Consider the following 13,193-nt stretch of genomic DNA (forward strand, 5'->3'; position numbering starts at 1 on the left):
ATCATGCCTAGATTGACCTAGGCCTCCGCTCTGGCTTCATCATTAGTGACAGGACAATTAGGAAGAGGAAATGGAAGAATTGTGCAAACAAAGTAGCAGCACAGCAACAAAACTGAGCTGCAAGCTTTCCACGGGGGGCTCATGGAACAGCCAGAAATCATTGTCCCTAAAGCATCACTTGGACCCAACCAAAGGCTGACAGACAGACCAGAAGACGATCTCTGAAGATTCATCCATGGACCTAAGAAGCCATGGGGAGGAGGGCAGCAGGGGAGACACTCACCTGCCCTGTGATTCTGCCCAGCAAGGCCCAGATCCCTTGTCCTTCATTTCTGAGCTTCCCATTCAGGTTCTGGAGCTCTTCTAAGGATTCACACAGCTAACGGAAAAAAAGGGAGAGAAAAGTCACGGAAGAGACAAGCGGGTGCTCCCCTCGCCCCGCAGGGGGCTGCCCACACTGGCCCCCAGCGAGGTAAACTCCAAGCCAAAGGCCTCCCAGGTCACCAGGCCATTCCTCATGTGTGTTCAGGGACCACTACATGTAAAAAATGTTTGTTATCTGCATGGAAGGTGATGAAGAGCCGACATGCAGTGGATCAAGGACCAAGAGGGCGTCCTCTGAACTCTCATCAGAAAAATTAACAGTACAGCAACCACACAATGCCTGAGACAGTCAGAGAGAGAGACAGAGAAAGACAGAGAGAGACAGAGAGAGAAAGAGAGAGACAGACAAAGATAGAGACAGAGAAAGTCAGGGACAGAGACAGAGACAGAAAGAGAGGCAGAGAGAGAGCCAGACAGAACCGGAGCAGAGGAACCAGGGGAGCTGGAAGAGGGATAGATTTCCCAGCAGCAAGGGCTACTCTTGACGGAGAGAGGAATCTAGGCAGGCTCACACAGCTGGGATGTGTCAGCGGGAGATCGTTCCTCAGGTCCTCCTCCCTGGCTGGCCAGTCCTACCTCTAGGCTCAAAAGACCCTTACAATCAAGTCCAATATTCTCTACTCTTATTTTAAAATGCTGTTAAAATATGAAGCAAGTTTTCCAGTGGCTTCTGTTTATTTTCTTCTAAGAAAAGCTTAAAGCATGAGCTCCTCTCGCATCCACAAGAAAATGGAAATGAAATCAGTCTTCTCATCTCCGGGCGCTGCAAAGGCCCCGATACAGACCCCGCCGCCCCCTTGCGCACATGTGATCCAGGCGTTTCTGGAGCATGTTCAGGTTTGCAAATCACTTCCTGCGATGTAGGTAGGCTACACATGAGAGGTGACCAGTCGAGGATCCCTCGACTCCCACGGGTCTAAGGTCGGTTTTCCTCCGGGGCCCATGGAGCCCCTCGCTGCCCACTTACATACAGGTCGCCTTTGCCACTCACCTTATTATACTCCACATGCAGCTTTTCCTGCTCGTTTTCCAGCTTATCCTTGATGTTCTTTTGCTCAGCCATGTTTTCCTGGATCTGAATCATGCGCATGTTTCTCTCTATTTAAATCAAAGAGAGTACGTTAGTTCATAAAACAGACACAGCAAACATCTGTAGAGAAAGCAAAAGCGGCCGCGCTCTCCTGACCTGAGGGGCAGGCAGACATTGCCGCCCCTACACTCGGGCTTAGCAGCAGAGCGGGTGAAGGCTAAGGCTACGGAGGGAGAGCGGTGATCATGTTGGGGCTGCAGATGGGACGTGGCAGCGACCTGGAGGAAATGCTGAGGAAAAGCCGCCATGCCCTCCCTGGGCCCGCGACTCGTCCATACTGACCAAAATAGTAATTCACAAAGTCTGCCGTCAGGGCGGGCTGCTTGTGCTTCCGCCGCCCGTCCACGCTGGAGCTGGTGTCCGACGTGTCCACGGGGAAGATGTCCGTGCTGATGCCCATGAGCTCAGCCTTCCGCATCAGCTTCCGGATGGCCGAGGCGCTGCTGGTCAGAGGCCGGGGCAGCTTTTCTCGGGGCACCCAGGCCTGAGGCCTGGTGGAACGGGCCAGCTCCGCCTTTGCCCGATACTGCTGCAGCCGAGCATTGATTCGTGCCTGAGAAGGAGAGGCCGGTGTCAGTCTGCCCGTCAAATATCCCCAATCCATTTAAAAGACATTAAAGTGGAGCACAGAGACTGATTCAGCCAGCGCTGATTAACTACCTACAGTGCATGGGGGCCGCCCTCAGGACATGGAGGAAGCAAAAAGGAGAAGCCGGGGGATGGTGGAGCAGAACCCTAAGAGCATTCTAGGCCAGCAGGATGCAAGAGACGTGAAACCCCAAATTATCTGGGCCATACAACAGTGTGAGCCAGTCAGGTGGGAGCAGACAAAGGATTTTATACACACAATATTCCTAACAGGAATAAGAATATTCACATGTGTGTGTGAGATAGACTGACACACACAGGCGGTTATGTGTGTAAAAAACTTTCAAGGCACAAGGATTTCCCTTGGTCTAAAGTGCCACTAGAGAACTCAAAAGAGAAGAAAACTGGGGATTTCTCTGAACCAAAAAACGCTGTTGGGCCTGGATGGCAGGCTTTGCTGTACCCCTGCAACCTGGGGCCGAAACGGACCTCAGGGCCAGTGAAGGCAGATCCTGACCGAGAACGAGCTTCCTTCCCGGGAAAGGGACTGTCCTGGCCATAAGAAGGCAAGGTTGAGCCCAGACTGTTCTTACACTCTATTCTAAGGACGTCTATTTTCAAGATGAAAATGGCCCCATGAGCCAAGGAGTCCCCAGGTGGCGGCTCAGTGCTACTTCGCTTCTGAGAGAATAAAAAGCTTCAGTTTAACCTTACGACCTCCACACCAAGAGAATGGTCACAAATGTTACCAAAGATCTCAAAAAGCCTTCTCTCCCTACCAAGTTTTGCTCCTTAGGACATTCCGAAATCCGCCCGGGGTTCCCAGAGTCTGCCCCAATGCCACTGGCCTGGCCCTACAAAGTCCCACACGAGGGGGTACCTGGGCCTCTGGGGATAGCTGCTTCTCCCTCTCTTGCAAAGACATCTTGCAGTAGGACTGCAGAGCCAAGTAGTTTTTCCTCTTCCATTTTCTGTCTAGCCTGTCCGCATGCTGTTTGCAATAAGCAAAAAACGGGTCGGCTATGTCCTAATAACAAAAAAGAAAGGAAGGTAATTAACGGTGTTCATCTCAAAAATGGCCATTCAAGTATCAAGCGAGATAACAAACACAAAGTGCGTGGCAAATTCTAGCTTTTATTATTATATGCTTACATAAAACTTATTTTTCTACTGGATGTTATTATAGAATAATAATTATTTTGAGAAAGACTTAGTAACATTTCAACATATATGTCACTAACTGCTCCTGTAACTATAAATTACATGAAAAAACCTGTTTCAATATGAAAAGTTTATCTTTTACCATGTCAGCATGAAATTAATAAATCATGTGACATCTTAGAACTACAGATTTAATTTGAGAAGTGTTTTGGCAAGACGTAGACAGAGAAAATTGAGTATTTTGTTCATTTTCCCCAAAATACTATCTTAAAAGGACAGAAAGGAGATGTGGCATGGGGGAATAAATGAGTATTGAGAATCCCCAGGGCTCAGACCCGAGTATGAGTCAGAGCAAGTGCTCTCTCATCTCCCCACTACCTCGATACTCAACTCAGGAGAGGAACAGAGGCTGCGAGAAGGATGTTGAAAATGACAAATGAGAGTCACTTTCCAACTGATGGTAAATTTTTCAGTCAATCTGTTTATGAACGCATAATTGATGTAACAGTACAATTTTATTCCTGGATTTTCAATCAAATGCATTAATAAAAACTTTCATTATTAAAAAACCTTAAATTTTACACGTAAAAGTAACGTTTCTATAAAATGCAGTAAACTGTAAATATGGGTAAATTGACCATTTAATAAACAAATTCGGAAGCTGTGATTTCTCTGGAGGAAGGAAAGCAGGCCGTCAAGCCTCTGCAGGCCTACGCCGTGATCACAGACGTGCCCAGCAACATGTACGTACCTCATGCAGGCTGCCTGACGCATCATACCCAACCTCACTGGGGTCTCCACGCCATCTCTTGAGGGAATTAGTATAACAGGAATCATCTCCATTACATACAGAGAATTAAACTGAAAATCAGAGTGGGTCACTGACCTCCCCCAGGTCACAGAGCTGGTCATTGTCAGCAAGAGAAGTCCAGGCCAGAGCACTGCTGTTTGGGGACCAGCTCTCTAGTCTTCTCTGGAACCGAAAGCTCAGAATCTGACCAAAATGTTCTCTCAACTCCTTCCAAATCTCACACAAAGGTTCTTTAAAAAGGTTACACGCTGTTACTTTGCAGGCCCCCTCCCTCAAGAATCCTGCTGGAAATGCTGATGACTAAGGACCTATTTCCTCCACAAAGCACAATGTGGGGTTGAGGCAGGGTCAGGGGGAGGCCCATGATGTGGCAGACAAGGTAAGCTTGTGCCCCCTGGCTCCCAAAGCACCCTAATCACCTGCCTGACAAGTCACCCCCTGCATGCTGTGTAGAGGGGCAAAGAGCAGACAGAGGGCCACTAAAAAGTGGCCAAATGGCACCTCCTCGGCCCACCCCAGGGACCGGCTCTGAGCAGAGGAAGCTGTCCAGATGCATCAAGAAAAGGATAAAAATGTACTTTTCTCTTTTCCTGGGGTCATTTCATGCTTCTAATTATTTTACTGCAAAGATGCATTCACTTTCTGTCTCTGTCACACACACACACACACACACACACACACACACACACACACACATATACACACACTTTCTTCTCAAAGGCTTTGTGTACATCTAATTTCCATATGGCTTTGGAGGCATTAAGGTATTCTAGCAGCAGATTTACTTTCCTAATTATATTTTGCCCAGCACCAAGTAAAATTAATTAGTTTGCCCATCCTAAGCTGACTGTGAGAGGGGAAGGCCCAACCACATGGGGTCTTGCCTAGACCGCGATGGCCCTGGTCACTCGGCCCTTTGGCCAGTACCCCCCAGGGACACCTCGGGGCCTCGAGCTGATTTCTCTCATCTCCACATACAAGCCAGGACACTGGTCTCTTGCACAACACAGAATGTTCCATGGTGCTTTGAGCCAGTAGGCTCTCAGCCAGTATTTGTTGGTGAATGATTCTTCATGCTTAAAAGAACAAATAAACAAAAACCAGCACAGGATTTAAGAAGTACTGCATATGGCCTGAAAAAGACCCAGGAAGAAAAGCCCCCCTGCTCTCTGCGGAAGTGGGAGGTCCATAAACCTCATTCATTACATTTATTTTCAGATTTTTTCAATGCCTTCATCAGTTTTGTTGATTTCTTTCTTTTTCTTTTCTTTGTCTTAAAAACTGCTATTTGATATATGGGATGGGCTTCTGGAAGGCAGAATAAGGAGAGATACCAGGGAAAACAATGTTACTCTGTAAGAAAAAACACATCCACAAAAATTCTTTTTAAAGTTAAAAACTATATTATATGCCAAACAATTCTGGGCTGCATCCTGCAGCAAAACTGAAGATTCAAATGCATTGCCAGGACTTAGCAACAGTTCCTGGAAACTCTGACCTCTGTAGCACCTGGTAGTATGCTCACATACCCCATCCCTGACTGACCTACCAACTAGCATGGACAACAGAGGAAGTCCCTGTGTTACTAACTGGCACCTGTACACTGTCAAAGAGTTTCATAAATGAGGGCAAATCGATCCAAGGCAGCATTTTCTTACTCCATGCAAATTCACTTGAATGATTTATCTTGACCCTTTCTCAGCTAAAAAGCACCACTGCCAACAGAGAGATGCCCACTAACATTGGCATCAGTAACCAAAGAACCTTACGTTCTCGTACATAAGGAAACATTAGAGAAAAGGGCAAAGACTGACAGGAGCTGACGCAGAGTGAAATGAGCCCGACCAGAACGATCACCAACGTGGCAGCAACGAGCAGCAAAACAAAAGGGATATTGACTGCAAAATTACGGTAACCAGGCACATCCCTAAAGAGACCCGAGAGGATGACTTCCTCCCTTCTTTCAAAGAACAGAAAGAAGACTGTGGGCCTGGAACATGACATGGACAGTACCTGGTATATTCTCTAGTAAAGCTACTGCTTTTAGATGGATATAATTGATCAGTTCAATCATGACTGATTTTTAACCTGAGCAGGCAACATCATTTGTCCAGAAGAACATGTTATAATGGTGTCTGTCTCTTTTGAGGATTTGTGTAACCATAACGCATTAGTGTAGAGGGCCGCAGACAGCAGGTTCCCTCTGGGCTGAAGAGTCTTATACCTTACCCAGAGTTTCCCCCACTATCTGTAGCCCTGCACATTAGCCTTCTGCCCAAAGGGCCGATATGTTGAGCTTGTTTTTCTGTAAGTAATTAACACCATTTCAAAGTGTTGTTTCACTAATATAAAGAACTCCTGGCAAGAAGATTGCTACCCTCTACCAAGGTAGATCAGCAACTGATTCTTTAAAGAATGTTTGATCCAATAACATATAAAAATTTTTAACATTCATTTTTTTTTTTTAACTTTTGAGTTTTTATTTCTCTCCCTCACCCCTCTCATTGGGAAGACAAGTAATTTGATATAGGTTACACATATCTGGTTGTACAAAACATATTTCCACATCAATCATGCTGTAAAAGAAAATAACCAAAAAAAAGGAAAAAAATAAAATAAAATGGGAAGCTGCCAGATGCTATTAACTGACACCAGTGATCTGCTATAGTAACTAATTCCTCCTTTCATTGAGCTAAATTTGTCTTAAGTCTTTATGTTGTTATTATATTATTGATTATAAAGCTGATTTAAAAAAAACAAAACCAGAATTAACCATACAGCCCACAAAGGCACAAAGATCTTATTTCCTGGAACTGCTGACCCGGCTCCATCCGCACCCCTGGAGCACAAGCTGGGGAAACTGACTTTTTTAATCCAACTTCACAATTTTCCACTTCTGCAGCTGCTTCTTTGTGCTAGATGCAGGCTGTTACTCTGGCCTGCTGGGAGTTCTGGAGATCTACCTTGGTCCGCCCATTATCTGCAATCCTGACATCCTTGGCATATCTGAAAAGCAGGCCCTCGCCTACCCCCTTTCAGAGGTTCCACACAATGTTTACAACGCATACCATGTCACATACCCATTTATGCTACAAAGTGCTGGAGTAATTGGGAAGCAAGAAAAACGAGGAAAACTGAAGATATTCAATGTATTAAATCAGTCTATAAGGAATAGCTTTTCAGGGTGCTACACATTACCACAACTGAAAGATAGGGATATAACCAACAATGTAATTGCTTTAATTAAGCAACTGCTTTAATTAAATATGCTAATTAGGTGAGATGACTCCTAGCTGAAAACATAACTGGATGAAATAAAGATGTCCCCGATTTTAACACTTATGACTACGGTTAAGGGGAACTTGTCTCTGAGTTGCCGTAATTTGCTGTTGCACCCCAAGAGGGACTCCCTGTGTCCTTGGAAGGCAAGCCAGGCACCAGCCAGGTAGCCTGTGCCAGACTGGGATAAGACCTTCTTCTCAAGGGCACAGAATGAGGTTTGTACCATTAGCCCTCCCCATGGGACATGGTCTTGTCCCTTTCTTGCCTCTGCTAAGCCATTCCCTGCCACGCCACACCCTGTCCTGCTCTCCCGGCCCCCCTCAAGAAGGATGGACCAGCAACAATAAAAGCACCCCTTTCTACGAAGACCAGGAACCTTAGGATCCCTGTCCAGGCTCATTTCTCTAGAAGTACACCTAAGTCTAGGGACACTGTAACGAGCTGTTGCCACTAAAAAAGGGAGTCCTCATGACCCCAAGAGTGTCCAAGGAGCGGCAGCAATGACAGGTCACTTGAGCCAGGCCCTTTGTCTCCAAAGAGATGAGAACCGGAGACCAACTGGCACCTAAGTGCCCACAAGGTCCCACCAACTCAGATATCTGGGGAGCACTAGATTGGGCAAGAAGTCTGCAGGAACGGACCGTCTACCGACCTGGGCCTCAGTTTGGGGTGCTCACTGACCTGTCCCCCATCCGTCAAGCCCATGGCTTCTTACCTGCAGTGACCCTCACAGATCTTGCTCTGATGGGCCTGACCCCACTGGCTCCCAGAATGCCTTGAGCCAAGCAGGTCCACCACTCCAGTCAACTATTAATGGCCCCAGAACCACTTACTCAGAGCCATGTGCTACAACAATGGCCAATGACTGCTCTTAACCCCACTCTCTTGAATAATTTCCCTTTCCATGAGAACCATAGGACCATCCAAGATCCATGTCACTAGGGTGACTCGTGCCCAGGAAGGCAATGAAGTCAAACACGCCTGAGAAGGACTCATGACGTTGGTGGTGGGTTTTAGGACCATGCACTCACAAGAACAGTACCTAAAAGTAGAGGCACCTGGCACAGGGGAGGAGACCTTGGATGACCAGGGTGTGGGCCCCACTCCCCATGCCTCTGCTGCAGATGAGGAGCCGGCTCCACAGACAGAGAATTTCTTCCCCAAGAACTTGCCTCATACAAGTATGATCTGAGTCCCCACAAAGCAGCAGGTGGAAGGTAGCATTAACTTTACCTAACCGGCACCTACAATGTGCTATTGCTTAGAAAAAGAACAGCAACTGCCACAGAAAAAGGAAATAATGGGACAAGGGGAATCCCAAAGAATCAACAGGCATTCATTAAGCACCTACTGTGTGTCTAGCTCTGTGCCAGGGGCTGAGAAGGCCCTCCCCAGGAGGGATGCCCCATCTATGAACATCACAAGCAATCCCCACCAAGCCGTGACATCCCTGTGGGCAGGGACTGGTTTTTGCCTCCTCCTACACCCAAAGAATGAGCAGTGTCTACACAAACCAGGTGCTCACACCTGGGGCAGGGAGAAAGCACAAAGAGCAGGAAGAGCCTGGGAACACAGGACATGAGAAAGTCACAGTCACCCCAGGGGGCATTCTCTCAGGGTTTCTAAAGTGACATTTCCTGAAGCTTGTTTCTAGGCAGAAAGGCTATGGATGAAGTTCATATTTTGGATCTTGGATCTTATTGCCACAACTGATTTTCTGGTAAAGATAAATGGATTTTTCTAGATGTACTATTATCACGTCAGAGCATATTTGCTCAAAATAAGCATATTTTGACCCACATTTCCCAAGTTAATTTCCTCGGATATCTCTGTTCCTGTTTTTCACAATGGTGAGAACTTTGTGTTACATAAAAGCAATAAGTGAGGCACTGGGGCACTCTTGTTCTGCTCAGCTCCACCAAGAAGGCCCCAAGCTTTCTGCACTGCCAGCATGTTGGCCCTTGGTTTCAGGTCAGTGCTAGTTTTCATGGGGAAGAAACCCTGGATTTCCAAGATTCTGAACCGGGCATCCTTAAACTCGGAACTTTCAATGCTTTGATAACCATAATTAAGCATAACTGGTTTACAATGCAATCTCATGTACATTATTCTATGCCTCTGAAAACACCAAAGTGACCACCGAAGGACTCCAGGACAAATGGCCACTCCATCACCCTGCTTCTCTTAGCACTGTGCTCATACGGCAGACTACATTGAACAAAGAAGTCCAGGACTTGTTTGTTCATGGTGAATAACGTGTTTAGTGCTTTGGTGGGTTTTGCCATTTCTTTTATTTTCCTTTCTACACTTATTAGAGGGCAAGGTTTGTAATTGTCTTTGTGGCGTTTGTGGCATCAGGTTTGAAAATCCATACGGCATTTGCTTCAGATAAGATTCTGGGTAGCATTGCATCTTTCTTCATATTTATGAACGCTCGACATACCACAGGGATTACTTGTTTGTGGAAGGGTCAAAAGCATTGACCTGTTAATCCATCTGGGGCAAGTGTCTTTGTATGGAATAATTCTCTGATGACCTACTTTCTTCCTCTAAGAAGAAATTATTATTTCCCAATTTGTCAGTTTGGATAAATTATGCTTTTGTAGATAAGCATCTACTTGTTCTAATTTACCTAACTTGTCAGAATACAGTTGTAGAATATAGTATATTTGATTCATTTTTTTCAAATGAGCTTCTAAATTTATCAATACAACTCAAATGTTCTCTCAATGTATATTCTACCTATTTTTGTTACCATCATTGTAATTACTCCTTTCCCTAATCTTTCAGACTATTGGTTTGTTCCTTTTCTAGTGTCATTGGTGAAAGACTAATTTGTTTTTTCCCTGCTCTCTCATTAATGGAAGCACTTAGCACTACTATAGTTTAATTACACAAATCTGGACATGTGGTATTTTTGTTTCTGTCTTAAATATTGCTATCATTTTAATTATGTTTTTTCATGAGTATTTTCCAGTTTTCAGTTTTATCAGTTTTGCTGAAGGACTGTAACTTGATTCTAGTGTTATCATATTATGATTTGGAAAGAGCACATAGACTGTCTGCCCTCTGAAAGTTATAAAGGGATTGACTATAATCTAGCAGTGTTCAACATTGAACATTTTGCAGGCACTTAAAAACAATATGTATTCTATTTTTCCCATTTCATTTTTCTATGTAAATTTCAACTGTACAATAAGCAATCAGTCTGAGTTATTACTCATCTATTTTATTTTTATTTTTTATTTTCATTATTCAATACTGAAGTTTCCATTGTATTATTATTGCATTTTTATCTGTTTCTTCCTCTAATCCTATAAACAATTCTTTTATGAATTTAAGTGTTAAACTGTTTGGTGCATACAGTTTGAGATTTGGCACATATTTATTATTCATTTTTTCCTTAACTCTACTGAGTAATGCACCCCTGTCATTCTCTTTCAATGTTTCCTAGGTTAAATTTGGGAGAATTATCAGATAACACTTGCCACTTTTTATATCTGTGGACATATGATGCATGATAAACCAAACTTTAATTTTAACTGCATTTTTTTTTTTATTCAACATATTCTTGATCCATTCTGAAACAGTTTCCCTCTTAACAGGAGAATTCAAACCATTAAAATTTATCTTTTCAGTTAATAATTTTCTCTATTGTTTTTGATGTTGCCTAGAAAGAATGAAATCAATCTTATTTATTTCTATTTCAATTATTAATGCAACAAATTAAGTTTGTCTTTAGTCTCTTAATACTGACTTAAAGGACAGCTATAAATGTTATGTCATGTGAGCATCATGACAGCCCTGAGAGATACATGCTGAAGGTATTTTTATTCCCATTCCACAAATGAGAAAAAGGCAGCTGCTCAGAAGGTTTAAAGGACTTTCTAACTATCAGAGGTAGGATTCAAAAACAGATCTTTTTAAATGAGAATCCAACACTCCATTCATTATGCCAGTCTTCCCTGAGGTTTAGTCCTATTTTTAATCCCGGCAATAGTGATATCACTGGGTTTGCCAGCTCCTTTTTCTTCATTTGTTGTTCATTCTGTTGTTCTTTTTTTGGGTTTTTATTAAGTGCTTTTTTATCAGAGGACTAAATCACCTATGCACAATTTCATACTGCTCCTTATATTAAATGAAAACTGTATGTAAATACTTTGGAAAATAATGCAAAAAGAGAAAAAGTGAATGAATGGAATTTTAAAATGCAGTGAGCACCGTTCCCGAGTCTGCCAGGGGCAATCTATAGCGAGTCCAACCTGTTCCTTTTTGGGATATGAAATGAAAGCCCAGATCAGATACTATGATACTGCCTTGAATCACTCCCGCCGCCCCTGGGCCAGGCTGGGCTTACCTCCTCGGCTGCGGCCTCAGAAAGCAGACCCTCCTTTTGGGCACAGGTGACATGGAAATAGGCCCGGCACATCCCTGCATCACAGCTGATGCACACTCCAGTTCTGGCAAAGCGAGGATCTTCACAGAAGCTGCATTCCTACCATGAAACCAAAGGAAAAGAGCTCACTTGACAACCTTCCAGAATAAGGGATGTGTGCTTGGGCAAGGATGAAATAGCTTCCACCGCCAACAATAAGCATCATCCCACCTTTGCAAAGCCCTCCTCCTCTGTCTCCACAAGCACAGGAGGCAGCGGGTCTGCTGTATGTGCTCAAACAGCACGGGGCAGAGCAGGCCCGGGGCCAGGGCGTTCCACAAATTAAAAGTTACAGAAGGCTCCCTGGTCCTTAAAGAAGGGGATATAGACCAAGAGGCCAAGATGGGAAGGACATACTCATGAATGAGGGACAGGAACTAGGAAAAATCAGGAGAGCAGATGGCCGACAAAGTATTCAACAGACGGTATGTCAAATAAGATCTGTTTGGGATAAACTGGAATGAGTCATGGGGGGAAGGAGCCATGCATAAGATCTGAAAAAGGCTTATCTAGCTGGCAATGGACACTGTCTCTGCAGTGAGCAGTCCTGGAATCACCTGAAACGGGTGCCCTCCTTCCCCAGAACCAAGACTGAAAACTGCCCTGAAGAACTCTTGTTGGCATGGACCCCTGGGGAACCCCCCATGACTTTCTGATCCATTCTGCCCAACACTCCCCAAGGACAAACTGAGATTGAATCCCAATCAGGCTGGCTTCATGGCGGGCTCTCTCCCTTCTGGGCCATACTACCTGAAGAGGGAGTGGCAGCTTTAGGGAAAGTCTTGGGGACCACAGCACCGAGCTTCCGTGAATGTAGCACATGCCCAAGCACAGCACAGGCCCGCAGAAGCCCAGCACTTCGCTCTTGACCTGAGTGTTGGTCACTGTGGTGGGAGGGGAGGCCTGAGACCAGCAAGGCCTCCCAGAGCAGGTGGTGTGGGAACTAAGTGTGATTCTCAGGACCCAGGACCGAGTTGCCCCTGGCACAGCAAGAAAGGGAAGCTGCAAATCTTCCCTCAGAAATCCAAGGGAGGGAGCAGGGTCCTGCCTCAGCCACAGACAGATGCAGAGGCATCGAGGGCTCACCATCTATCACTGCTGACAAGGATCACCCTCTCAAGCTCCTCCTCCACAGTCCTGCTCCCATGAGGGCTCCTTACCCCTTAAGGGATCCCAAAACAGACCTAAATAAGTCAATGCCTATAGTCACTTCCATCAGTACAAAGGATGCTTCCCCTCCTCCCTCCCTTCTATCAAGACACCTCTGAGGAAAGGGCTGACACACAGGAGGCTCTTAATGGCCACTCGTTGACTGGTTCCTTATCAGCTGTGAAGCACTCTAAGAAACATGGGCCATAGGATGAGGGGCTAAGTAGTTTGAGGGAACTTTCCCTGAAATACAACTTATACACCTTCCAGGGAATTCTATGAGAAAGATCGCT

General features: G+C 45.1%; 1 protein-coding gene across 4 annotated transcripts in view; it reads right to left on the bottom strand.

The window, feature by feature from the left end:
* PHF14 (PHD finger protein 14) overlaps positions 1-13,193 on the bottom strand; it is a 139,051-nt gene that overhangs the window by 92,737 nt on the left and 33,121 nt on the right. For all 4 annotated transcript variants that reach the window (XM_031940741.1, XM_031940738.1, XM_031940739.1 and 1 more), the window contains exons 7-11: positions 11,674-11,811; positions 2,943-3,089; positions 1,757-2,027; positions 1,376-1,482; positions 284-379 (exon numbers count right to left, since the gene is read on the bottom strand). In XM_031940741.1, the coding sequence (XP_031796601.1) occupies positions 284-379; positions 1,376-1,482; positions 1,757-2,027; positions 2,943-3,089; positions 11,674-11,811 (759 nt within the window). The remainder of the gene's footprint in view (positions 1-283; positions 380-1,375; positions 1,483-1,756; positions 2,028-2,942; positions 3,090-11,673; positions 11,812-13,193) is intronic.

This window comes from Sarcophilus harrisii, chromosome 5 (assembly GCF_902635505.1).
Source record: "Sarcophilus harrisii chromosome 5, mSarHar1.11, whole genome shotgun sequence".
In the NCBI taxonomy this organism is placed as follows: Eukaryota; Metazoa; Chordata; class Mammalia; order Dasyuromorphia; family Dasyuridae; genus Sarcophilus; species Sarcophilus harrisii.